This window comes from Bombina bombina, chromosome 11, assembly GCF_027579735.1.
Source record: "Bombina bombina isolate aBomBom1 chromosome 11, aBomBom1.pri, whole genome shotgun sequence".
Classification (NCBI taxonomy): Eukaryota; Metazoa; Chordata; class Amphibia; order Anura; family Bombinatoridae; genus Bombina; species Bombina bombina.
The window spans coordinates 62,643,808-62,669,107 of record NC_069509.1 but is presented as its reverse complement, the minus strand read 5'-3'; the positions used below and the strand labels follow the sequence as shown (position 1 = coordinate 62,669,107).

Genomic DNA, 25,300 nt, shown 5'->3' with positions numbered 1-25,300 from the left:
TTCCTCCTCTTCCGCTAAACAGGAAGGGAGCTTCGCTCAGCCCAAACCCGTCTGGAGACCCAATCAGGCTTGGAACAAAAGTAAACAACCCAAAAAGCCCACTGCTGCTCTCAAGACAGCATGAAGGGACGGCCCCCGGGACTGGACCTAGTAGGGGGCAGACTTTCTTTCTTTGTCCAGGCTTGGATAAGAGATGTTCAGGATCCCTGGACACTAGAAATCGTGTCCCAGGGGTACCAACTGGAGTTCAGAAATTCCTTTCCAAGGGGAAGGTTTCTTCTTTCACGATTGTCTGTAGACCAGATAAAAAGAGAGGCGTTCTTACGTTGTGTAAAAGACCTCTCTACTATGGGAGTAATTTGTCCCATTCCAATACAGGAACAGGGACAGGGGTTTTACTCAAATCTTTTCGTGGTTCCCAAAAAGGAGGGAACGTTCAGACCCATTTTAGATCTCAAGAGTCTAAACAAATTTCTCAGAGTCCCATCCTTCAAGATGGAAACAATTCGGACAATTCTTCCATTGATCCAGGAGGGTCAATATATGACTACCGTGGACTTAAAGGATGCATATCTACACATTCCTATCCACAGAGATCATCACCGGTTTCTAAGGTTTGCCTTCTTGGACAAACATTTTCAGTTTGTGGCTCTTCCCTTCGGGCTGGCCATGGCTCCCAGGATCTTCACGAAAGTTCTAGGGTCTTTGCTAGCGGTTCTCAGACCGCGGGGCATTGCAGTGGCGCCTTATCTAGACGATATTCTAATCCAGGCGTCCTCTTTTCAACTGACAGAGTCCCATACCAACATGGTTCTGTCTTTTCTAAGGACTCATGGGTGGAAGGTGAATCTAGAGAAGAGTTCCCTAGTTCCACAGACAAAGGTTCCTTTTCTGGGAACTCTAATAGATTCCGTATCCATGAAAATCTTTTTGATGGAAGTCAGAATGTTAAAGATTCTATAGAGACATGCCGAACTGTTCAGGCCGCTCCTCGGCCATCAGTGGCTCAGTGCATGGAGGTAATCGGATTGATGGTAGCGGCAATGGACATCATTCCGTTTGCGCGGTTTCATCTCAGACCTCTACAACTGAGCATGCTCAGACAGTGGAATGGAGATTATGCAAATTTGTTAGGAGACAAGAGACTCTCTTCTTTGGTGGTTGTCGCCGGATCACCTGTCCCAAGGGACGTGCTTCCGCAGACCTTCATGGGTGATAGTGACAACGGATGCCAGCCTCCTTGGATGGGGAGCAGTCTGGAATTCCCTTAAGACTCAGGGAGTGTGGACTTGAGCAGAATCTCTACTTCCCATAAATATTCTGGAATTGAGAGCAATATTCAATGCACTTCAAGCTTGGCCTCAATTGGCCTCGGCCAAGTTCATCTGATTTCAGTCGGACAACATCACGACTGTGGCTTATATCAACTATCAGGGAGGAACAAGGAGTTCCTTGGCGATGACAGAAGTATCCAAGATACTTCGGTGGGCGGAGCCTCACTCTTGCTATCTGTCAGCAATCTACATCCCAGGAGTGGACAACTGGGAAGCGGATTTTTTTAGCAGACAGACGTTTCATCCAGAGGTCTTTGCTACCCTGATTCTCCGGTGGGGCAGACCGGAATTGGATCTGATGGCATCTCAACGCAATGCCAAGCTTCCAAGGTACGGATCCAGGTCCAGGGACCCTCAGGCCGAACTGATAGATGCCTTGGTAGTGCCTTGGTCGTTCAACCTAGCCTATGTGTTCCCGCCGTTTGCTCTTCTTTCCCGGGTGATTGCTCGGATCAAACAGGAGAGGGCATCAGTGATTCTCATCGCTCCTGCGTGGCTTCGCAGGACTTGGTATGCCGATCTGGTGGACATGTCCTCTCTGCCTCCGTGGAAACTTCTATTGAGGCAGGACCTTCTCATTCAGGGACCCTTCCTTCATCCGAACTTAGTTTCTCTGCAGCTGACTGCTTGGAGATTGAACGCTTGATTTTATCTAAGTGAGGGTTCTCTAATTCGGTCATTGATACCTTGATTCAGGCACGTAAGCATGTTACTAGAAAGATTTACCATAAGATATGGCGTAAATATCTTTATTGGTGTGAATCCAAGAACTACTCATGGAGTAGAGTTAGAATTCCAAGAATTTTGGCTTTTCTCCAAGAAGGTTTGGAGAAAGGGTTGTCAGCAAGTTCCTTAAAGGGACAGATTTCTGCTTTATCAATTTTGCTACACAAACGTCTGGCAGACGTTCCAGATGTTCAGTCTTTTTGTCAGGCTCTAACTAGAATCAGACCTGTGTTTAGACCTATTGCTCCTCCGTGGAGTTTGAATTTAGTTCTTAAGGTTCTTCAAGGGGTTCCGTTTGAACCCATGCATTCCATAGATATTAAGTTATTATCTTGGAAAGTTTTATTTTTGGTTGCTATTTCTTCCGCTCGCAGAGTTTCGGAGCTTTCGGCTTTACAATGTGATCCACCTTATCTTATTTTCCATGCTGATAAGGTGGTGTTACGTACCAAACTAGGTTTTCTTCCTAAGGTTGTTTCTAACAAGAATATTAATCAGGAGATTGTGGTTCCTTCATTATGTCCTAATCCTTCTTCTAAGAAGGAGCGTCTGATACATAACTTGGGATGTAGTTCGTGCCTTAAAATTTTATTTGCAGGCGACTAAGGATTTTCGTCAAACATCTTCTTTGTTTGTGGTTTTTGCTGGGAAACGTAGTGGTCAGAAAGCTACGGCTACCTCTCTTTCTTTTTGGCTGAAGAGTATCATCCGTTTGGCATATGAGACTGCTGGACAGCAACCTCCTGAACGAATTACGGCTCATTCTACTAGGGCTGTGGCTTCCTCATGGGCATTTAAAAATGATGCTTCTGTTGAACAGATTTGCAAGGCTGCTACTTGGTCGTCTCTTCATACTTTTTCCAAATTTAATACATTTGCTTCTTCTGAGGCTGTTTTTGGGAGAAAGGTTCTTCAAGCAGTGGTGCCTTCAGTTTAGGTCCCTGTCTTGTCCCTCCCTTTCATCCGTGTCCTATTGCTTTGGTATTGTATCCCACAAGTAAGGATGAAATCCGTGGACTCGTCATATCTTGTAAAAGAAAAGGAAATTTATGCTTACCTGATAAATTTATTTCTTTTACGATATGACGAGTCCACGGCCCACCCTGTTATTTTTAGAAAGACAGGTTTTGATTTTGATTTTTAAAACTTCAGTCACCTCTGCTCCTTGGCCTTTTCCTTTCTCTTCCTAACTTCGGTCGAATGACTGGAGGGGGAGGGGCTATATATGCAGCTCTGCTGTGGAGCTCTTTGCCACTTCCTGCTGACCAGGAGGCGATATCCCACAAGTAAGGATGAAATCCGTGGACTCGTCATATCGTAAAAGAAATAAATTTATCGGGTAAGCATAAATTTCCTTTTTATGCACTAGTCCCAAAACAATCACTTTATTCTTTGCAAATCTTTAATAAAGTAAAAAGATGCTGATACGTTAATATAATGGAATACTGCAGAAAATGTTGCAATTAGGTGTGTCCTTTAAAAGGATATGAAACCCAATCATTTAGCCACCAATCAGCAAGCGCTACCCAGGTGCTGAACCAAAAATGGTCCGGCTCCTAAGCTTACATTCCTACTTTTCAAATAAAGATACCAAGAGAACAAAGAATTGATAATAGAAGTAAATTAGAAAGTTGTTTAAAATGTCATGCTCTATCTGAATCATGAAAGAAAAAATTTGGGTTTCATATCCCTTTAAGGTATGTAAATATTGAACCAGCCAGCTGACTCACCTTTGCCCAGGCAAGTTTCTTCTTCACATCTTCATTATCTGGTTCTACTTTTAATGCAAACTTTAGGTTCCTCACTGTGTGTTCGTGTCCACAAAAAACTTTCTATAAAGAGGCAATACATTTCTGTTAATGTACAACAGTCAGCCCAGCATACAAAGAATCACTGCCAAGATCCCACATATAGAACAAATACAAATGCAATTAACAACTGTGACCTAATCACAAAAAAAGGGGGGGGGGGGGCGCTAAGTGAAAATATTCAAGGTAAAAGTCCCCCACTGACACCAATGCTTTTTATTGTTTTCTCAGTCTCTCAAACAAATTAGTGGCTGCAGCAAGTCGGTTAGTTTATGTCTACTATGCAAAATCACCATGCCAATCGGCACAGCGCGAGAAATAGAGCCGGTCTTAGATCAGTCAGTGTACTCTGTAATTAAACTGTAAGCCGCAGCACCATAAGAAAAAAATGAGTGGCTCCCGGTCCCGCCTCTAGCAAAGGGAAGAAGAAATGATATAAAGTTAAAATGAAGCATTTATTGAAGTACATACGGTACTTGAATAAACGCTTAATTGGCATGGTGATTTTGCATAGTAGACATAAACTAACCGACTTGCTGCAGCCACTAATTTGTTTGAGAGAATGAGAAAACAATAAAAAGCATTGGTGTCAGTGGGGGACTTTTACCTTGAATATTCGTCTCAGTCTCAGTTTCTTCAGTCCACTCCTTTCAATTTCGCGCCTGGGATAATCAAGCAAGCCTTTGGTGAATGGTGCTTGCCGCTCTCCCAAATCTGCCGCTCTCCCAAATCTGCCGCCCTCCCAAATCTGCCGCCCTAGCCACGGGCCTTGTTGGCCTAGGCCGTAAAACGCCCCTGAATTGGATACATTTGTTGTATCCACAAATTCACAACAAAATTACAGAAACATTTCGGGATTGTTTCCCTAATCATGCAGTATACAATTCACCCTTGTCAGCATTCCTTTTACCAGAAGGTGGCGCTGGTATAAAAGAGGTACTTTTTTCATTTGGGTTTTGGTATGGCGCAGTAAAAATGTTTTAAAAGAAATATTAGGGGTTTATATTTTTATTCTTTGATTTTTGGTGCCATCTTCTGGTATATAGGAATGCTGGTAAAGGTGAATTATATACTGTATGATTAAAGGGACATTATACACTCATTCTTTCTTTGCATAAATGTTTTGTAGATGATCTATTTATATAGCCCATAAAGTTGTTTTTTTTAAATGTATAGTTTTGCTTATTTTTAAATAACATTGCTCTGACAGCTAATAAAGCCCCAAAGTTTTAGGGGAATACCGACATATACCTAGTCCAGCTTGTTTCTGTTTGTGTAAAGGGTCTTTTCATATGCAAAGTAAGGGGGAGTGTCTGATATTTCCCACTTACAGTGGGTGTTCCAGCTACCTTTTTAACAGAGCTAATACTGGAAGCTTCTAAGTAAGTTTTTAAACAATTTTATACTGGATTTGTATATCAGTATCTGTGCATATTATTCTTTATACTAGTGTCTACTGTTCCTTTAAAGAATTATTCCTGAAATGTTGCCATGGTTTTGTTGTGAATACAATACATTTGTTCATTTCATGATTAAAATATTGCATAGAACGTTAAACAAAGACAAGAGAACAAAAGCAATTTTGATAATAGAAGTTAATTAGAAACTTTTTTTTTTTTTTTTTTTTAATTGTTTTCTCTATCCGAATCATGAAAGAAAAAAATGTGTATTCATGTCTATTTTAAAAGGTTGTGGTTTAAAAGCATAAAACAAGCTAATGGAAAAATAATTTTACAGTATACTGTCCCTTTTAGTATAAGTCACTGCTTAGTGTTTTTATTATAACAATTAAACAGACTGTTTCATACCCCTTTAAATTCTTTTGCACCAATTGTATTAGTGTGAGAAAGTATTTAAAGTCTAGGAATTGTCTATATAAACAGCATTTGCCTTGACATACAGACTCCTTTGGGAGAGATGCGATTGTTTCTAATAGGTTCTTATACATCTGGTCAGCCGTCCCTTCAAAGAATCTCCCACAGCCTCCAATGAACAAGGTGTCGCCTGTGTATAGAAATGATAAAACCCAGATACTGAGGTATAAACAAGTCAGCAGGCAATGATCTAATACTAAATGGAAAGGATTTTATTTGTTGTTTATTTAAAAAAAATACAATTTGTGTTTTTTATGGATGTTCTAATGCTAAATAAACCATTTTATTTCTGTAGGCACTGTCCTTGTCAGCCATTAGCAATATATACCAATGTATCAGCTGCAATTCCTGTCAGCATTTGCTTAAAGGGACACCGAACCCAAATTTTTTCTTTTGTGATTCAGATAGAGCATGACATTTTAAGCAACTTTCTAATTTACTCCTATTATCAATTTTTCTTCATTCTCTTAGTATCTTTATTTGAAATGCAAGAATGTAAGTTTAGATATCAGCCAATTTTTGGTGAACAACCTAGGTTGTCCTTGCTGATTGGTGGATAAATTCATCACCAATCAAAAACTGCTGTCCAGAGGTCTGAACCCCCAAAAAAAGTTTAGATGCCTTTTTCAAATAAAGATAGCAAGAGAACGAAAAAAAAATTGATAATAGGAGTTAAATAGAAAGTTGCTTAAAATTGCCTGCTCTATCTAAATCACGAAAGAAAAAAATTGGGTTCAGTGTCCCTTTAAACTTTTTTCCATATAAAAAATAAAAAACGACACTAACCCCTTCCTGCCGGAACAAAAATTTAAATCACGTAATCGTTCATGCGTTTGCGTGATTTCAATGATGGGATCGGGTGGGGGGAATGCCTATGACGCTAGACACGCCCTACAGCCTGCGATCCCATTTAGGAAGCAGCTATGGCTTCAGGACAGCCAAACAGCTAGGACACTCCATGCCGTCGTAACGGCGCTAAACCCCAGCGCAGCTAGGACGGCATGGAACGTCTAACGGCGGGAAGGGGTTTAAAAGCTTTTGCTTCTCCTATGCTCCCTATGAGGCAAAAAGCAAATGCTGGATTAGCTTATTTGCAGTATTTTGAAGGAAGCCTAGGTTACAGATTTCGCCGTTGGTCCTATCTAGGGAACATGGGACAAAGCACAATCTTTACGTAAATGCAAAGTGTTTAATGTCCCTTTAAAGGAACATGAAACCTGACATATTTCTTGATTTATACAGAGCATGCGATTTTAAACAACTTTCTAATTTACTTCTATTATCTCATTTTCTTTGTTCTCTTTGTATCTTTTGTTAAACTGAGTCTGGAGCACTATTTGGCAGCAGTTTTGCAAGAATGTTATCTATTTGCTAAAGCACTAGAGGGCAGCACTATTTCCTGACATTTAGTGCTCCAGATGCCTACCTAGGTATCTTTTTAATAAAGAATATCATTCTCACAAAGCAAATTTGATTAAAGAAGGGAATTGGAAACTTTCTTAAAATGTTATGCTCTTTTTTTGTGGTTCATATCCCTTTAATGTTTTTAACAGTTGGTCTGATACACAAGGTAGAAAAAAAAACCTGAGTAGGCCTTCCCTTTAAACATTTTCAGAAATAAAAAAAAGCAAAACCACTGTCAATTATGAGACACCCAGAGCTCCTAACCATATTGCGTATTAGGAGATTGTCACTGGTTGGGCACTTTGCTCTGCTGTCCCTCCTGCAGCAAATATCCCAGTTTGTAAAGTTAAACCAGGCACTGCCCCGACTTCACTCACAGTAAGCGAAGAAAGTATTGCAGCAGCGCATAATCTCTCATTCAGCTTCATAGACATTGACAACCATAGAGGACGTTTCAGGTGTTAACCCTTAATCATGTCGCATGTTGTTTAAAATGGTGTTCTCTATCTGAATCAGGACTTTATAATTTACGTCTATCATCTAAATTTGCTTTGTTCTCTTGCTATCATTTGTTGAAAATTATACCTCTGTAGGCTTATGAGCAGCAATGCACTACTATGATTGATGGTTGCAGATATATGCCTCTTATCACTGGCTTAGCCGAAGTAGTCAGTTAGCTCCCAGTAGTGCACTGCTGTTTCTTCAACAAAGGACACCAAAAGAATGAAGCAAATTTGATAATAGAAGTAAAATTGTAAAGTTGTTTAAAATTCTATGCTCTACCTGAATTGTGAAAGAAAAATCTTTATGCCCCTTTAAAAGATATTAAACAGTAAATATATGCTAGATAATAATGTATTTTTAAAAAGTAGGCTTAGAATAATGTATTTTTACAATTATTTTAGTTGTTTAAATATTGACAATTTAAATGTAAAATGTTTAGTATCAATAAAGTACTTTAGTTTCTATAAATTAATTGGCGCAGCCATGTTTGAACCTAGGTTTTCTATTTATCTATCTTCTGCTGAGGATAATTGGGAACATGTATAAAACAAGCAATAAAAGAGAGTGTGCAATAAAATCTGTGTGGAAACCCTGTTGGACAATTACTTTACACACGCAGCTTTGTTTGCACTCTCTTTTATATGTCCCTTACTGTCCTCAGCAGAATAGAGAGATAAATAAAATAAAAAACCTAGGTTCAAAAATGGTGACACTTTAATGATTTCCCAGTGATATGTTTTACATGCTGGGGTGTATAAAATTGTTTATATTATATTTATATGGGCATGTTCTTGGGAACAATGGATTGAGACTTCAATTAAAAACCCCCCAGCTATTTTATATACAAAAAAAACAAACTAAATTTCCAATACATTTTATACTCTTCAGCTATTAGAACAACTCATTGGAAACACATTAACTGGAAACCAGTTTTCTTTCTAATGGCATGGAGAGTCCACAAATCCATTCAATTACTAGTGGGAATTCAACTCCTGGCCACCAGGAGGAGGCAAAGAACACCCCAGCAAAGCTGTTAAGTATCACTCCCACTTCCCATAAACCCCCAGTCATTCTTTGCGTTAAACATCAGGATGGATGTGCGAAGATGATGTCTGAAGATATTAATCCTTTAATGGGTACTTTTCCCTGCAAGCAAGGATTGGGGCAATGCTGTGTCAATGTAATCCTCTTTAGTAAGAGTAATGGTGGCTTTTAGCAGTTGGAAGACGGTGAGGTAGTCCTTGCTTACCTTCCAAACATTTATGCTACCCCTACATAGAAAACCAGGGTTGGTTACTAAGCTTTTCTTTCTTTCATGTAATTTGCAAGAGTCCATGAGCTAGTGACGTATGAGATATACAATCCTACCAGGAGGGGCAAAGTTTCCCAAACCTCAAAATGCCTATAAATACACCCCTCACCACACCCACAATTCAGTTTTTACAAACTTTGCCTCCTATGGAGGTGGTGAAGTAAGTTTGTGCTTGATTTTCTTCTGTGATATGCGCTTCTCAGCATTCTCAGCATTTTGAAGCCCGTTTCCTCTCAGAGTACAGTTTTTGTCAGAGGGATGTAAAGGGAGTATCACCTATTGATTCTATGGTTTTCCTCACTGGAAATCTTTTCAAAGGTTCTCTGTTATTCATCTCCTACCTCCCTTTTCAGATCGACGATATACTCTCATATTCCATTACCTCTACTGTTACTTTTTCAGTACTGGTTTGGCTATATGTGGATGGGTGTCTTTCGGTAAGTATGTTTTTCTTTACTTAAGACACTCTTAGCTATGGTTTGGCACTTTATGTATTAATATAAAGTTTTAAATATATGTATTGTATTTATATTTGCCATGAGTCAGGTTTATGTATATTTTCTTTTGCAGACTATCAGTTTCAAAATTGGGAAACATATTTAGGAAGTTATTTTTTTTCTTACCTGGGGTATAGTCTGTCTTCAAATTGACTGCTTTTTCATTAATTTTCGCGGTCAAAATTAGGCTTGCGAAGTCGCAAAATGCTGATGTTTATTGCATCATTCTTGGCGCGAGAATTTTTTTTTTTCGGTGACGCAAATTTGTCATTTCCGGCGTCTTAGTTGATGCTGGGTTTCCTTGCAAGGTTGTGTCTGCCATGACGCGAGTTGCATCATTTCCGAATGTTGTTAGTGCAACATTTCATTTTGCATTGTGCGTCATACGTGGCGACAAATAATTTAATTATTTAAACCCCACTTCCTATATTACAAGCAAAAAAAAGGAGTTATAGAACCTTTTTGTTTTAATGGTAATTAGTAGTTTCTCTTATAGTGTTTTGTAATATTATCTGTTATATTTATTAATAAATCTTGTTAAACACTATAGGAGCAGTGCGTAAGCATAGGAATACAATTTAATACTGATTGTGACTAAAACTGCTGTTGAAGCAGATTGGTCACAAGAAAAAAGAATGCTTCTATGCACTGTTTTAATAATTATTTCTATATTTCATTTGAATTACTGTGACTTGATCGTCTTGAAAGATATTGTACGTTAAAATTTAACTTTTATTGTTTATTGGTTTAAAAAGACAGCTTTAGTGGATGATAATACTGCCCTAAAGATTTAAAAACACACTCACTGTGCTACATGAAAAAACAGCATGTTATATTTGTGCTGCAAAGGTAGAACTAGTAATGCTGAGAGCAGTAATATTTAAGCTGTGAATATACACAAAGCTCTTATAGAGACCTATAGTCTTGTGTTCCTTATTTCTTACTATAGTTTCTATATTATTTAAGTCATATATATGACATAGATTCTATATATTGTAAGAAATATATTTACTTTGTGTTGTTGCCCTTTTGGGCCTAGCAATTAGAACTGCTTATGTATGTTGGTGCTACTAGTGTAAGCACAGGCTGAGGTGGCAGCCAGCACTAGATAAATATACTAATCTAGGTACTTGAAGTTGTTTGTTGTATTACCTAGTGGTAGCAATTGGGTACTCAAACAGTTATCTGAAGATTAAACGTTTTATTTAAAGGCTGTCTCCTTAATAAAATGTCATACGTTATACTATAGCTTCTTTCAGTTATATAACGTTATATTTCTAGGATACTGCCTAAGGAGTAATCTTAGCCTTGCAGTGTGTGCTGTGTATTTTATACAAAGAGCCAGTGTATGCAAACACCTCTGCTGTACCGTGCTACTAATTAAGTTGCTTCTGTGTAGTATCAAAGTAAGATTTCCTTATATTGTGGTTTCATGCAAATTGTATTCTTATCGTCTGAAGCACTGTGTTGCTTGGTATGTTATGCTTATGATTGAACAACTGGTTCTTAGAAGCGTTGCTAGTTAGCCACTAATAGTAGCCAGAGAAAGGCTATCACCTGAGGCTATAAACAATTACTCTGCATAGACCTTCGTAACTTATTGTTTGCTAAGTACCAAGTACCTATTCAGTATTCTATTATATATCCTGAATGTGCTATGTTTGGCAAGGAGAACAGTGCCCTATATAAGACAACACCGCCCCCCAAAAAGATAGCCGTAATAAACGTTAGCACCTTCAATAGTACAATTAGTTCTACGTTTTCAGATTATAAATATAAATCCCTCTGAGGAAGCGTTAGTGAAACGCCGCGTCAGGGGTCTCCTCTATTTTTAACTGGCCTCACTAGTTGCCTTATACTTTAATATAACAGCATGTTAGAAAAAACCAATAATACTTAAAAAAATTTATAATCTGAAAACGTAGAACTAATTGTACTATTGAAGGTGCTAACGTTTATTACGGCTATCTTTTTGGGGGGCGGTGTTGTCTTATATAGGGCACTGTTCTCCTTGCCAAACATAGCACATTCAGGATATATAATAGAATACTGAATAGGTACTTGGTACTTAGCAAACAATAAGTTACGAAGGTCTATGCAGAGTAATTGTTTATAGCCTCAGGTGATAGCCTTTCTCTGGCTACTATTAGTGGCTAACTAGCAACGCTTCTAAGAACCAGTTGTTCAATCATAAGCATAACATACCAAGCAACACAGTGCTTCAGACGATAAGAATACAATTTGCATGAAACCACAATATAAGGAAATCTTACTTTGATACTACACAGAAGCAACTTAATTAGTAGCACGGTACAGCAGAGGTGTTTGCATACACTGGCTCTTTGTATAAAATACACAGCACACACTGCAAGGCTAAGATTACTCCTTAGGCAGTATCCTAGAAATATAACGTTATATAACTGAAAGAAGCTATAGTATAACGTATGACATTTTATTAAGGAGACAGCCTTTAAATAAAACGTTTAATCTTCAGATAACTGTTTGAGTACCCAATTGCTACCACTAGGTAATACAACAAACAACTTCAAGTACCTAGATTAGTATATTTATCTAGTGCTGGCTGCCACCTCAGCCTGTGCTTACACTAGTAGCACCAACATACATAAGCAGTTCTAATTGCTAGGCCCAAAAGGGCAACAACACAAAGTAAATATATTTCTTACAATATATAGAATCTATGTCATATATATGACTTAAATAATATAGAAACTATAGTAAGAAATAAGGAACACAAGACTATAGGTCTCTATAAGAGCTTTGTGTATATTCACAGCTTAAATATTACTGCTCTCAGCATTACTAGTTCTACCTTTGCAGCACAAATATAACATGCTGTTTTTTCATGTAGCACAGTGAGTGTGTTTTTAAATCTTTAGGGCAGTATTATCATCCACTAAAGCTGTCTTTTTAAACCAATAAACAATAAAAGTTAAATTTTAACGTACAATATCTTTCAAGACGATCAAGTCACAGTAATTCAAATGAAATATAGAAATAATTATTAAAACAGTGCATAGAAGCATTCTTTTTTCTTGTGACCAATCTGCTTCAACAGCAGTTTTAGTCACAATCAGTATTAAACCCACTTCCTATATGCCTCTTGCCTGTTTCTATGCTCAGAGGGCTATGCTGTTTGCATTTTTTTCCCATTCCTGAAACTGCCATATAAAGAAATTGATAATTTTGCTTTATATGTTGTTTTTTCTCTTACATTTGCGAGATGTCTCAATCTGATCCTGTCTCAGAAACCACTGTTGGATCCTTACTGCGTGATAACAGTTCTACCAAAGCTAAGTGTTAGCGGAGATTATATCTCCAGCTGTAGTATGTAATAGTTGTCATGATAAGCTTTTACATGCAGAGAATGTATCCATCAGTACTAGTACAATGCCTGTTGTTCCTTCAACATCTAATGTACATGATATCCCTGTGAATATAAAAGATTTTATTGCTGATGCGATTCAGAAGGCTTTGTCTGCTATTCCGCCTTCTAATAAACGTAAAAGGTCTTTTAAAACTTCTCATAAAGTTGATGAAATTTCAAATGACCGACAACATACTGAATTATCCTCCTCTGATGAGGATCTATCTGAAGATCCTACCTCAGATATTGACACTGACAAATCTACTTATCTCTTTAAGATGGAGTATATTCGTTCCTTGTTAAAAGAGGTGTTGATTACTTTGGATATTGAGGAAACTAGTCCTCTTGATACTAAAACTAGTAAACGTTTAATTTCTGTTTATAAACCTCCTGTGGTTACTCCAGAGGTTTTTCCAGTTCCTGGTGCTATTTCTGATATGATTTCAAAGGAATGGAATAGGCCTGGTACTTCTTTTATTCCTTCTTCTAGGTTTAAAAAGTTGTATCCTTTGCCAGCAGTTAGACTGGAGTTTTGGGAAAAAATCCCCAAAGTTGATGGGGCTATTTCTACTCTTGCCAAATGTACTACTATCCCTATGGAAGATAGTACTTCCTTTAAGGACCCTTTAGATAGGAAACAAATCTTTTCTAAGGAAAGCTTATTTATATTCTGGCTATCTTCTCAGACCTGCCATTTCTATGGCTGATGTTGCAGCTGCATCAATTTTTTGGTTGGAAAGCTTAGCGCAACAGGAAATAGATCCTGATTTGTCTAGCATTGTTCGCTTGCTTAAACATGCTAATCATTTTATCTGTGATGCAATTTTTGATATCATCAAAATTGATGTTAAATCTATGTATTTAGCTATTTTAGCTAAAAGAGCTTTGTGGCTCAAATATTGGAATACTGACATGGTATCTAAGTCTAGATTACTATCTCTTTCTTTCCAAGGTAACAATTTATTTGGTTCTCAGTTGGATTCAATTATTTCAACTGTTACTGGGGGAAGGGAGTTTTTTACCGCAGGATAAAAGATCTAAGGGTAAATCTAAAGTTTCTAATCGTTTTCATTTTTCTCGACAGAATAAGGAACAGAAAGCAAATCCTTCCCCCCAAAGAATCTGGATCCAATTGGAAACCTTCTTCAAGTTGGAATAAATCCAAGCCTTTTAAGAAACCAAAGCCAGCCCCCAAGTCTGCATGAAGGTGCGGTCCTCATTCCAGCTCAGCTGGTGGGGGGCAGATTAAATTTTTTCCAAAACATTTGGGCAGATTCTGTCCAAAATCAATGGATTCAGAGCATTGTCTCTCAAGGGTATCGAATAGGATTCACAGTAAGACCTCCTGTGAGAAGATTTTTTCTCTCACGCGTCCCAGCAAATAAAGTGAAGGCTCAGGCTTTTCTGAAGTGTGTTTCAGATCTAGAACTTTCAGGGGTAATTATGCCAGTTCCATTTCAGGAACAGGGTCTGGGGTTTTATTCAAATCTATTCATTGTCCCAAAGAAAGAAAATTCATTCAGGCCAGTTCTGGATCTGAAAATTTTGAACCCTTCTGAAAGAGTGTCAACTTTCAAAATGGTGACTATAAGGACTATTCTGCCTTTTGTTCAGCAAGGTCATTATATGTCCACGATAGACTTACAGGATGCATATCTTCATATTCTGATTCATCCAGACCACTATTGGTTTCTGAGATTCTTTTTTCTAGACAAGCATTACCAATTTGTCGCTCTTCCATTTGGCCTAGCGACAGCTCCATGAATCTTTTCATAGGCTCTCGGTGCCCTATTCTCTGTAATCAGAGAACAGGGTATTGCAGTGTTTCCTTATTTGAACGATATCTTGGTACTAGCTCAGTCTTTACATTCTGCCGAATCTCACACAAATCAACTAGTGTTGTTTCTTCAAATACATAGTTGGAGGATCAATTTACCAAAAAGTTCCTTGATTCCTCAGACAAGGGTCACCTTTTTAAGTTTCCAGATAGATTCAGTGTCCATGACTCTGTCTCTAACAGAAAAGAGACAAATAAAATTGGTTTCAGCTTGTCGGAACCTTCAGTCTCAATCATTCCCTTCAGTGGCTATGTGCATGGAAGTTTTAGGTCTCATGACTGCAGCATCGGACGCGATCCCCTTTGCTCGTTTTCATTTGAGACCTCTCCAGCTTTGTATGCTGAATCAAAGGTGCAGAGATTATACAAAGATATCACAATTAATATCCTTAAATCCCAATGTTCAAGTTTCTCTGACTTGGCGGTTAGATCACCATCGTATAATTCAAGGGGCCTCTTTTGTTCGTCCAACCTGGACTGTAATCACAACAGATGCAAGTCTTTCAGGTTGGAGAGCTGTCTGGGGATCTCTGACAGCACAAGGGGTTTGGAAATCTCAAGAGGCGAGGTTACCAATCAATATTTTAGAACTCTGTGCTATTTTCAGGGCTCTTCAGGTTTGGCCTCTGTTGAAGAGAGAACAACTGTGGCATATGTCAATCATCAGGGTGGGACTCACAGTCCTCTAGCTATGAAAGAAGTATCTCAGATACTTTTCTTGGGCGGAATCCAGCTCTAATTTCTGCGGTACATATCCCAGGTGTAGACAATTGGGAAGCGGATTATCTCAGCCGTCAGACTTTACATCTGGGGGAGTGGTCGCTCCATCCAGATGTGTTTTTTCAGATTGTTCAGATGTGGGGTCTTCCAGAAATAGATCTGATGGCTTCCCATCTAAACAAGAGACTTCGCAGGTACCTATCCAGGTCCAGGGATCCTCAGGCGGAGTCGGTGGATGTGTTAGAAGTTCCTTGATTTTACCAACCTGCTTATATCTTCCCGCCTCTAGTTCTTCTTCCAAGGGTGATCTCCAAGACCATCATGAAACATTCGTTTGTGTTTTTAGTAGCACCAGCATGGCCTCACAGGTTCTGGTATGCGGATCTTGTTGTGATGTCCAGTTGTCAACCTTGGCCACTTCCTTTAAGACCAGACCTTCTGTTTTAAGGTCCGTTTTTCCATCAGGATCTCACATCATTAAATTTGAAGGTATGGAAATTGAACGCTTAGTGCTTAGTCATAGAGGTTTCTCTGACTCAGTGATTAATACTATGTTACAAGCTCGTAAATCTGTCTCTAGAGAGATTTATTATAGAGTTTGGAAGACTTACATTTCATGGTGTTCTTCTCATAAATTTTCTTGGCATTCTATTAGAATTCCTAGAATTTTACAGTTTCTTCAGGATGGTTTGGATAAGGGTTTGTCTGCAAGTTCCTTGAAAAGACAAATCTCCGCTCTTTCTGTTTTATTTCACAGAAAGATTGCTATACTTCCCGATATACACTGTTTTGTACAGGCTTTAGTTCATATTAAGCTTGTCATTAAATCAATTTCTCCTCCTTGGAGTCTTAATTTGGTTCTGAAGGCTTTACAGGCTCCTCCATTTGAGCCTATGCATTCTTTGGGCATTAAACTACTTTCTTGGAAAATGTTGTTCCTTTTGGCTATCTCTTCTGCTAGAAGAGTTTCTGAGCTATCTGCTCTTTCTTGTGAATCTCCTTTTCTGATATATCATCAGGATAAGGCGGTTTTGCAGACTTCATTTGAATTTTTACCTAAGGTTGTGAATTTTAACAACATTAGTAGAGAAATTGTTCTCCCTTCCTTGTGTCCTAATCCTAAGAATCCTTTGGAAAAATCCTTACATTCTTTGGATGTGGTGAGAGCTTTGAAATATTATGTTGAAGCTACTAAAGATTTCAGGAAGACTTCTAGTCTATTTGTTATATTTTCTGGTCCTAGGAAAGGTCAGAAGGCCTCTGCTATTTCCTTGGCCTCTTGGTTAAAGCTTTTGATTCATCAAGCTTATTTGGAGTCGGGTCAAGGCGGGCCTCAGAGAATTACAGCTCATTCTACAAGATCAGTCTCCACTTCGTGGGCTTTTAAGAATGAAGCTTCAGTTGATCAGATTTGCAAAGCAGCGACTTGGTCCTCTTTGCATACATTTACTAAATTCTACCGTTTTGATGTATTTGCTTCTTCGGAAGCAGTTTTTGGTAGAAAAGTTCTTCAGGCAGCTGTTTCAGTTTGATTCTTCTGCTTTTGTTTTAAGTTTTTTTCTTTCAAAAATGAAAATAAACTTATTTTTTTGGGTTGTGGACTAATTTTTTTCAGCAGAATATGGCTGTTTTTATTTTATTCCCTCCCTCTCTAGTGACTCTTGAGTGGAGATCCACATCTTGGGTATTGATATCCCATATGTCACTAGCTCATGGACTCTTGCCAATTACATGAAATAAAACATAATTTATGTAAGAACTTACCTGATAAATTAATTTCTTTCATATTGGCAAGAGTCCATGAGGCCCACCCCTTTTTATGGTGGTTATGATTTTTTGTATAAAGCACAATTATTTCCAAATTTCCTTTGTTGATGCTTTCTACTCCTTTCTTTATCACCCCACTGCTTGGCTATTCGTTAAACTGAATTGTGGGTGTGGTGAGGGGTGTATTTACAGGCATTTTGAGGTTTGGGAAACTTTGCCCCTCCTGGTAGGATTGTATATCCCATGTGTCACTAGCTCATGGACTCTTGCCAATATGAAAGAAATTAATTTATCAGGTAAGTTCTTACATAAATTATGTTTTTTCTACATGTCCCTGTCAGAGGTCGGCTGAGTCTGTCATACCTGAGAAGCTGTTCCTGTCCCGCAGCTGAGCTCCACAGGTAAGTGCTTTTTACCTTCTAGGTGAGAAGGCTATGGCACTTGGGAGTTAAAATCCTCTTTGGTGGAGTCATGGGACAATGTTAATATCCCTTCAAATAGGGGATATAATTTTGGGCAGCGTATCAGGGCATTGAGAACATGTTGACTCTTCTTAAAAATACTGTGCCAGGGGCTCAGTAGTTAATGATCCAAATGACGCCTGATTTCCTTCCTAAGGGACTATATATCCCAAGAAAGATGTTTCAGAATTTAGAGCAGTGTGGGATCCTGCTTACGGCATGTACTTTCGAACCTTAGCCTCAGAGTAAACCCCTTTTTTTTAGTGGAGGGTATCTTTTGCGGGGTCCCTGCTAAATTTAGCTCCTCTTGGGGTTAGTCTTTTTATTGTGACCCGGAGCGGGCTGTGTGGGTCTTTCTATATATATTTGCTCTTTATATGTTAGAGCAGAGGACCCTGTTATGTGTTTTCACCGATCGGTGGAGCCATTTTTTCTATATTTGTGGTGGAGTGCGGGTAAATATTCCTCGCTTCCCACCACAAGTATTTTTGCCGAGGGCCAAGAAAAGAGCATAATTATAGGCGATCTCATAGTAATCTTGGTCACAACGTCCAAGATCTCTATCTGTATGAAGAGCAGGAAGCAGCCAAGCCTTCGATCTGTGATAGCGGTGATAATGAAATATAAGGGAAGAGTCCGCACTCCGCTCCACTGTATAAGAAATACTTCAGATCAGCACACTCCTAAAAGTCTCCATAGACAAAACTTCCAAGGAAGGGATATAGTAGGTGCTCAAACCTTCAGGGACCCCCCTCAAGGTCCAAGTGGTATAATACAAAAGGTGAAGAAGGTAGTACTCTCAGTGTAAAGAAAACACCTTTATTAGAGCAACGTTTCAGGGCTGTCTGCCCCTTTCTCCGCTCCACTGTAGTTTGGGGCGAGACTCTCAGCCTGGGGACATTTGATTCTCTAAGAGCGCCCTTCTATCTAATCCTACTGATTAGGTCCCTGGTTTCAGCAGCGAGTGGATTAAAAGATTCCCGCCGCAGGCCGGGGTTGTTTTTTTTGGCGCGCTTGTGTATAAATATTTTTAAGGGCCTCAGCTTATATTTTTCTCTGTGGCAGAACGCTATAATGGCAATAAACTAAATATTCCAATTTATTAATGGGTTTAGCGGCATGCCTCCATGCAGTGCAGGCAATGTGTAGAGGGCTTCGTAGTCAGTTTTTATATAAAGTCCTTTATTTGGTGTGCTCTGCGATGCATAGTTAAGGGGTTAACTTAAATGTTGCCTCTTATTAGGCTTGTGATCAGTGAGACACAGAGCTCCGTGCAGACAGACTGTATACACAGCTGTGGGAAAGGAAGCAAGCCTAAATCCAGAGCTGCACAGAAAGTCTCCAGCATCCAACCTTTTACTGCTGTATTGTAAGGGTTAATGTGATGCATTTTCCACGCTATATCAGGGTAGCTCTTAAGTCAGAGAGCCTTTTGATATATGAGGATGACATTTTTTTGTATACTTTAAATGTTCATTTGTGTGTTTTATTGGTGTGGTATGCCGCCTTGTGGCGTATAATGGCATTACACTGTAATTATTTATTTCACTGCTTCTATATACAGTAATAAAGGTTTACAGCTAACAAGTCCATTCCTAGGGTTCTGTATGGGAATGGTATTATTCTGTATAGAGATCTGTGAATATAATCACAAAAAGAGAGGGCGCCTCCTAGTGCAACACTGATATGAAGATGAATATAACAGATTAGAATCTGAAATGATACTCACAAAGGGAGCAGCACTAAATGTGCTAAATGGCGCAGGCTGGGGATTCACAGTGACCCAGCTACACGGATCCTGCAATAGGATGTAGGGATCCAGGATATCCAGGTGGTATGTTAGATAAGACAGGCTCAGGCTTCCATATGGTACAACATAGATTTATTTTAAAATAAGATTTAAAAACATAAGGTGTAGAACATCACCCAAAATGGTATAAAAACAAATGTTGTGACAGATTGCAACGCGTTTCTCAGCTCAAGCTAGCTGTTTCCTCAGGCATCTGTTCAGCTAATGGAAGCACTGACTTTTAAACCTATGGGTGAACCTGATGACTCCTCCCAACACATGTGTCTGCAATTATACTAAATTGGCAATTGATTATCTATCCATGACCTGCATATGTTATATGGAACACTATACATTGAAAAGTATTATATAACATATGCAGGTCATGGATAGATAATCAAATGCCATCCTTCGTAGCAAATTGGGGTTTCTTCCTAAGGTGGTTTTGTACCGCAATATCAATCAAGAAATTGTCGTTCCTTCACTTTGCCATAATCCTCTTGGATGTTGTGCATGCTCTAAAATTTTATTTACAAGCTACTAGAGATTTTAGTCAATCTACTGCCCTTTTTGTGATATTTCTGGAAAACGTAAGGGCAAGAAGGGCCACTTTTTCTACTCTTTCCTTTTGGTTGAGAAGTGTTATTCGGTTGGCTTATGAGACAGCTGGACAACCACCTCCTGAGGGGATTACGGCTCATTCCTCTAGGGCTGTCTCTTCTTCCTGGGACTTTAAAAACAGGGCTTCTGTGAAACAGATCTGCAAGGCGGCCACTTGGTCGTCGCTGCATACTTTTCCAAATTCTATGTTTTTGCCTCAGCTAAGGCTTCTTTTGGGAGGAAAGTTCTTCAAGTGGTGGTGCCTTCTGTTTAGGTCCACCTGTCTTGTTCTCCCTCCCTTCCATTCTGTGTCCTCTAGCTTGGGTATTAGTTCCCACTAGTAATTGAATGGATTTGTGGACTCTCCATGCCATTGGAAAGAAAACAAAATGTATGCTTACCTGATAAATTCTTTTCTTTCCTGGCATGGAGAGTCCACAACCCACCCTTAATGTATTTTTAAGACGGCGTTTGTCATTTTTATTTTAAACCTCAGACATCTCTATACCCTTGTGTCCTCTTCTCTTTCCATATTACTTCGGCTGAATGACACGGGTTTATGTGACGAGGAAGTAATACTTAACGGCTTTGCTGGGATGTTTGTTGCCTCCTCCTAGTGGCCAGGAGTTGAATTCCCACTAGTAATTGAATGGATTCATGGACTCTCCATGTCGGGAAAGAAAAGAATTTATCAGGTAAGCATAAATTTTGTTTTATAGTAGAATGTAGGATTAAATTACAAGGGGACAAAATAAATAATAAAAGTATATCACAAAAGGTTTTAATCTCCTACTATCCCTTTAAAATAGTAAACACCTTGTAATTGCTGATATTTTATTCTATAAGGGGAGTACAAAAATGTAGTAGTGTCTGAATTCTATTAGAAATTAAATCAAAAGCCTTGTTTGCTGCAATTGTTATTAATGGCTAAACTTATTCACTGCTTTCCTCATTTGGAGGAGCCAGTAAAGGGATATGATATTTTGTGACTTAGACAGGGCACAACATTTTCAAAAAGTTTCTAATTTGCTTCTATAATCAAATTTGCTTTGTTCCCATGATTTTCTTTGTAGAAGAGATACCTAGGTAGGTAACTGAAGCACTAAATGGCAGGAAATAGTGCTGTCAACTAGTGCTCTTGCATTCTTATAAAACTGCTTACCTATCTGCTTTTCAACAAAGGATACTAAGACAACAAAATAATAATAATAATAGAAGTAAATAAGAAAGTTGTTTAAAATTGCATGTTCTATATGAATCTTGAAAGAAAATGTTTGGGTTTCATGTCCCTTTAAATCAGCCCCAGCAAGCCGCCATGTTGTATGCAGAGCAGCCATGTTGTATGCAGAGCCGCCATGTTGGATGTCTCATAAATACAAAAAAAAACCTGACATTAAAATACAGATTACCTGAAAACAAAGCCGGAGCATCAGGGCATCCGTCCTCCCACATGAAGTAGCACATATGGCCCGATGTATGACACGGTGTGAAAAGGCATCTCACATTAATTCCTCCAAACTGCAGAAACAAACAGATAATCACAAACATGGCCACCTACTGAGATGCAGCTGATTTGCCATTTTATTTTTAACTTAATAATGAGGAAAACTTTTTTTTTTCCAATTCAAATTACACAAAATCAAAAAGTTTTATTGGCCTTTAATAACAAAATAAACCAAAAGGCTCTAAACCTCTCTTTACGCCTTACTCTCTATAAGCCTGTAGGATGTACTTAGGACCAGGAGTTCATACAAAAGGAAGCCTCTTTTTATTTGTTCTTAAAGTGATGGTAAATCCTAGTGTTTGTGAAACGCTAGGATTTACCATTGGAACAAATAAAGGGGACTTTCAGTCATGAAGTATAAAATACTTCATGCTGAAAGTTACTTTATTTGTCTGAAGCGTTCGCCGCACTGATCTCCTCAGGCAGCCCACGAAAGAACGCTATTTTGCTGAGAGGTGACGTTTCCGCCTCTTAGCAAACAGCCGTGTGCTCAAGCTGGCACCAAGCCGGATAGCCTGCACGGCTATTGGCCAAGAGGTGGAAACGTCACCTCTCAGCAAAATACCCGTCTGCCGTGGGCTGCCTGAGTTGCTCAGTGCAACAAACACTTTAGACAAATAAAGGAATTTTCAGCATGAAGTATTTTATACTTCATGACTGAAAGTCCCCTTTATTTGTTCCACTGGTAAATCCTAGCGTTTCAAAAATGCTAGGATTTACCATCCCTTTAAACAATAAGTAGCGGTAAGTGTGGAGGATTTGTGTGACCTACCTTTATCAATCTTAGGATGACTGTAGATGAGATATATTATTTCTGTGATCATAAGAAAATGAATAATATTGTTATATTATTTTAAAAGTCAATCAATTATTGGTTGAGCTATACAACATTAACTTTATATTTTTAATTTTACTACAACTGAAAATGTAAAATTACTGAATGGAAGTTCTAATATTTTTTTTTAAATATAAATTGAGTTTTAAATATGAATGTGATTTATTACGTTTATTCAGCATCTGTCTTTTCTATTTATAACGAATAGTAAAAACTAGAGATTTTAGTATACAGGCTTTAGTTGTGCATAGCAAAACAACTTAGCAATATACTTTTGTTATTTATCTTGCACCTTTTTCATGTAATATAGCCCTGAAAATGGATTGCTTTTATAATTCTCAGAGATGAAAAAGCATCCTGCTGACTTTTCTGGGCTAAACCTGCCACATATATTTCCCTAATTAGCTTTAACTGATAGCAACTGGAAAATAATTCACTTTATACTAACTGTGACCTAGTGTTAATTGCAGACTAAAGCCTAGATTGGCAACAAACGTGAATTTGTTTAAAAAAAAAAAAAAGACTTGGCTGATATGTTATTCTATAGCAAGACAACAACACTGTCTTGTAGTTATATAGGTGTTTACCGTCACTTTAAGTTTTCAGCAGTATTACTTGGTCATGTAGACATGATGATAATTATCTACCTTCAGTTCTTGGTTGTGAGCCATCCTGTGGGTTAAACCTCCTATCCGATAATCAGCTCCGTAGATCTGCAACCCTGGAATCTGTTGGACAAGATCTGCATTTCCTCTAGAATGATCTCTTTAGAAGAACCAATGCAAAATATAAAACAAAAATAGCAAGCAGGTTTATCTCATAGGCTTGTAAAAACCGCAAATAGGTTATCATGCTATTTAAAGGGACATAAAACCCCATTTTTTTCTTTCATGATTCAGATAGAGCATGCAATTTTAGCAACTTTCTAATTTACTCCTATTATTAATTTTCTTAATTTTCTCTGTATTCTTTGTTAATGAGCAGCAATGCACTACAGGTTGCTGACTGGGTGAGCCAATAACACTCAGTATATATATGCAGCCACCAATCAGCAGTTAGAACCTAGGTTATTTGCTGCTCCTGAGCTTACCTAGATAAACTATTCAGCAAAAGATAACAAGAGAAGGAAGCAAATTACATAATAGAAGTAAATTTGAAAGTTGCTTAAAATTGTGTTCTCTATCTGAATCATGAAAGAAACATTTTGGGTTTTATGACCCTTTATTGATCCTTTAAGTGAGATCCAGGGGTGGAGTGACATCAGGAAAGCTATGCAAGAGTGGGCAGAGCTATATGACAAATGAGCAGATTGCGGGAGTGGCTATGAAATTCTTTCTAAAGGTCCTGGGTAGCTACAGAAACCACAGTGAACAAGGATCCCAATCCTGCAAAAAATGCAAGTTGGTTGGGAGCTCTGAATCTAGCAGGAACCACTACAGCAAAAATCCATGTACACCTGGGAATAAGCGACAGCATCCAGTGGCAATACTCACAAGTGGTGATGTGTAGTGAGAATGGCTTTCAGATTTACTCCTTCCCTTCCAACAATCTGAAGTAACTGAAAGGAGATGATAAATATGAAGATTATAACAATATAAAATGATGTAAAGTTTGTATATAATTATAACCCTAGAGTGAATGATAAAAAAAATGGGTACCCTATTCAAACACTACAATCATAATGTTACAACTCTCTCTAGTAACAAGCAGAGTTTTTATTTGTAAATACAACCCTCCCAACTTGTTTGATAGCAATATAGGTTTGTTTATAGACTGTGAGAGCTGCTACAGTAAATATATGTTTTTAAAAGGATGAAAATGCTTTCATGTGTAAAGTAAAATCATTCATACTGGGAAATGGACATAAAAAGTATATTTTAGACTCACATATGGGTGTCATGTTCCCTCTTGTGGGAATCGAGCCGGCTCATTTTTGGTTCAGCACCTGGGTAGCGCTTGATGATTGGTGTCTAATTGTTGCCATCCAATTAGCAAGTGCTACCCAGGTCCTGCTCCTAAGGTTACATTACTGCTTTTTCAAATAAAGATACCAAGAGAACAAAGAAAATCTGATAATAGGAGAAAAATAGAAAGTTGTTTAAAATTGCATGCTCTATCTGAACCATGAAAGAAATAATTTGGGTTTAGTATCCCTTTAATAGTATTATTACACAACAAGCCTAAAGACACCTGTAAAATCAGATTATCCCTTCTACAAATTGGCCTGAACGCTGTACGCTCATTGACTGCAAGGCACTGGAAGTTCACCACTGTTCCCAGTCTCATTGAATAGAAGGAGAGAACCCAAGAATTGATGGTACTCTAATAGTAACCATACCTTAGACAAAGTAAGCTTGCTATATTTCAGAATATTAAAGGGACATGGGACCCAATTTTTTTTCTTTCATGATTTAGACAGAGCATGTGATTTTAAACAACTTTTCAATTTACTTCTATTAACAAATTTGCTTGATTCTCTCTGTGTCCTTTGTTGAAGGAGCAGCAATGCACTACTCGAAGCTAGCTGAACACTTCTGGGGAACCAATGAAAAGAGGCATTTGTGTGCATCCACCAATCAGCAGCAAGCATTGCTGCTCCTGAGCCTACCTAGGGGTATGCTTTTCAATTAAGGATACCAAGAGATTTAAGCAAATTAGATAATAGAAGTACATTGATAAGTTATATAAAATCACATGCTCTGTCTAAATCATGAAAGAAAAATGTTGGGTTTCATATTCCTTTAAATTTTATTGGCAAACCTTACAAAAACAAATAAGAAATCAGAACACCTAGGCCCTCAACATACCTAGAAAGATGCATCTACACCACCGCCTCCTTTGTTTCCTCCCCTCCCTCGCTCTATTTTAACTTCTATCCCTCTTTGAGTCTGCCCCCCCCCCACACATTTTTTTTCCGCCACTTTCTCTAAACCTTCTCTCTTT

The 25,300-nt window shown here is 38.3% G+C and overlaps 1 protein-coding gene across 1 annotated transcript in view; it reads right to left on the bottom strand.

Annotated features, from left to right (window-relative positions):
* The window catches only part of HAGHL (hydroxyacylglutathione hydrolase like), a 34,240-nt gene that overhangs the window by 6,620 nt on the left and 2,320 nt on the right, over positions 1 to 25,300 (bottom strand). The window contains exons 3-7 of the mRNA XM_053695243.1: positions 23,851 to 23,915; positions 23,005 to 23,122; positions 21,428 to 21,536; positions 5,769 to 5,872; positions 3,791 to 3,892 (exon numbers count right to left, since the gene is read on the bottom strand). Of these exons, the coding sequence (XP_053551218.1) occupies positions 3,791 to 3,892; positions 5,769 to 5,872; positions 21,428 to 21,536; positions 23,005 to 23,122; positions 23,851 to 23,915 (498 nt within the window). The remainder of the gene's footprint in view (positions 1 to 3,790; positions 3,893 to 5,768; positions 5,873 to 21,427; positions 21,537 to 23,004; positions 23,123 to 23,850; positions 23,916 to 25,300) is intronic.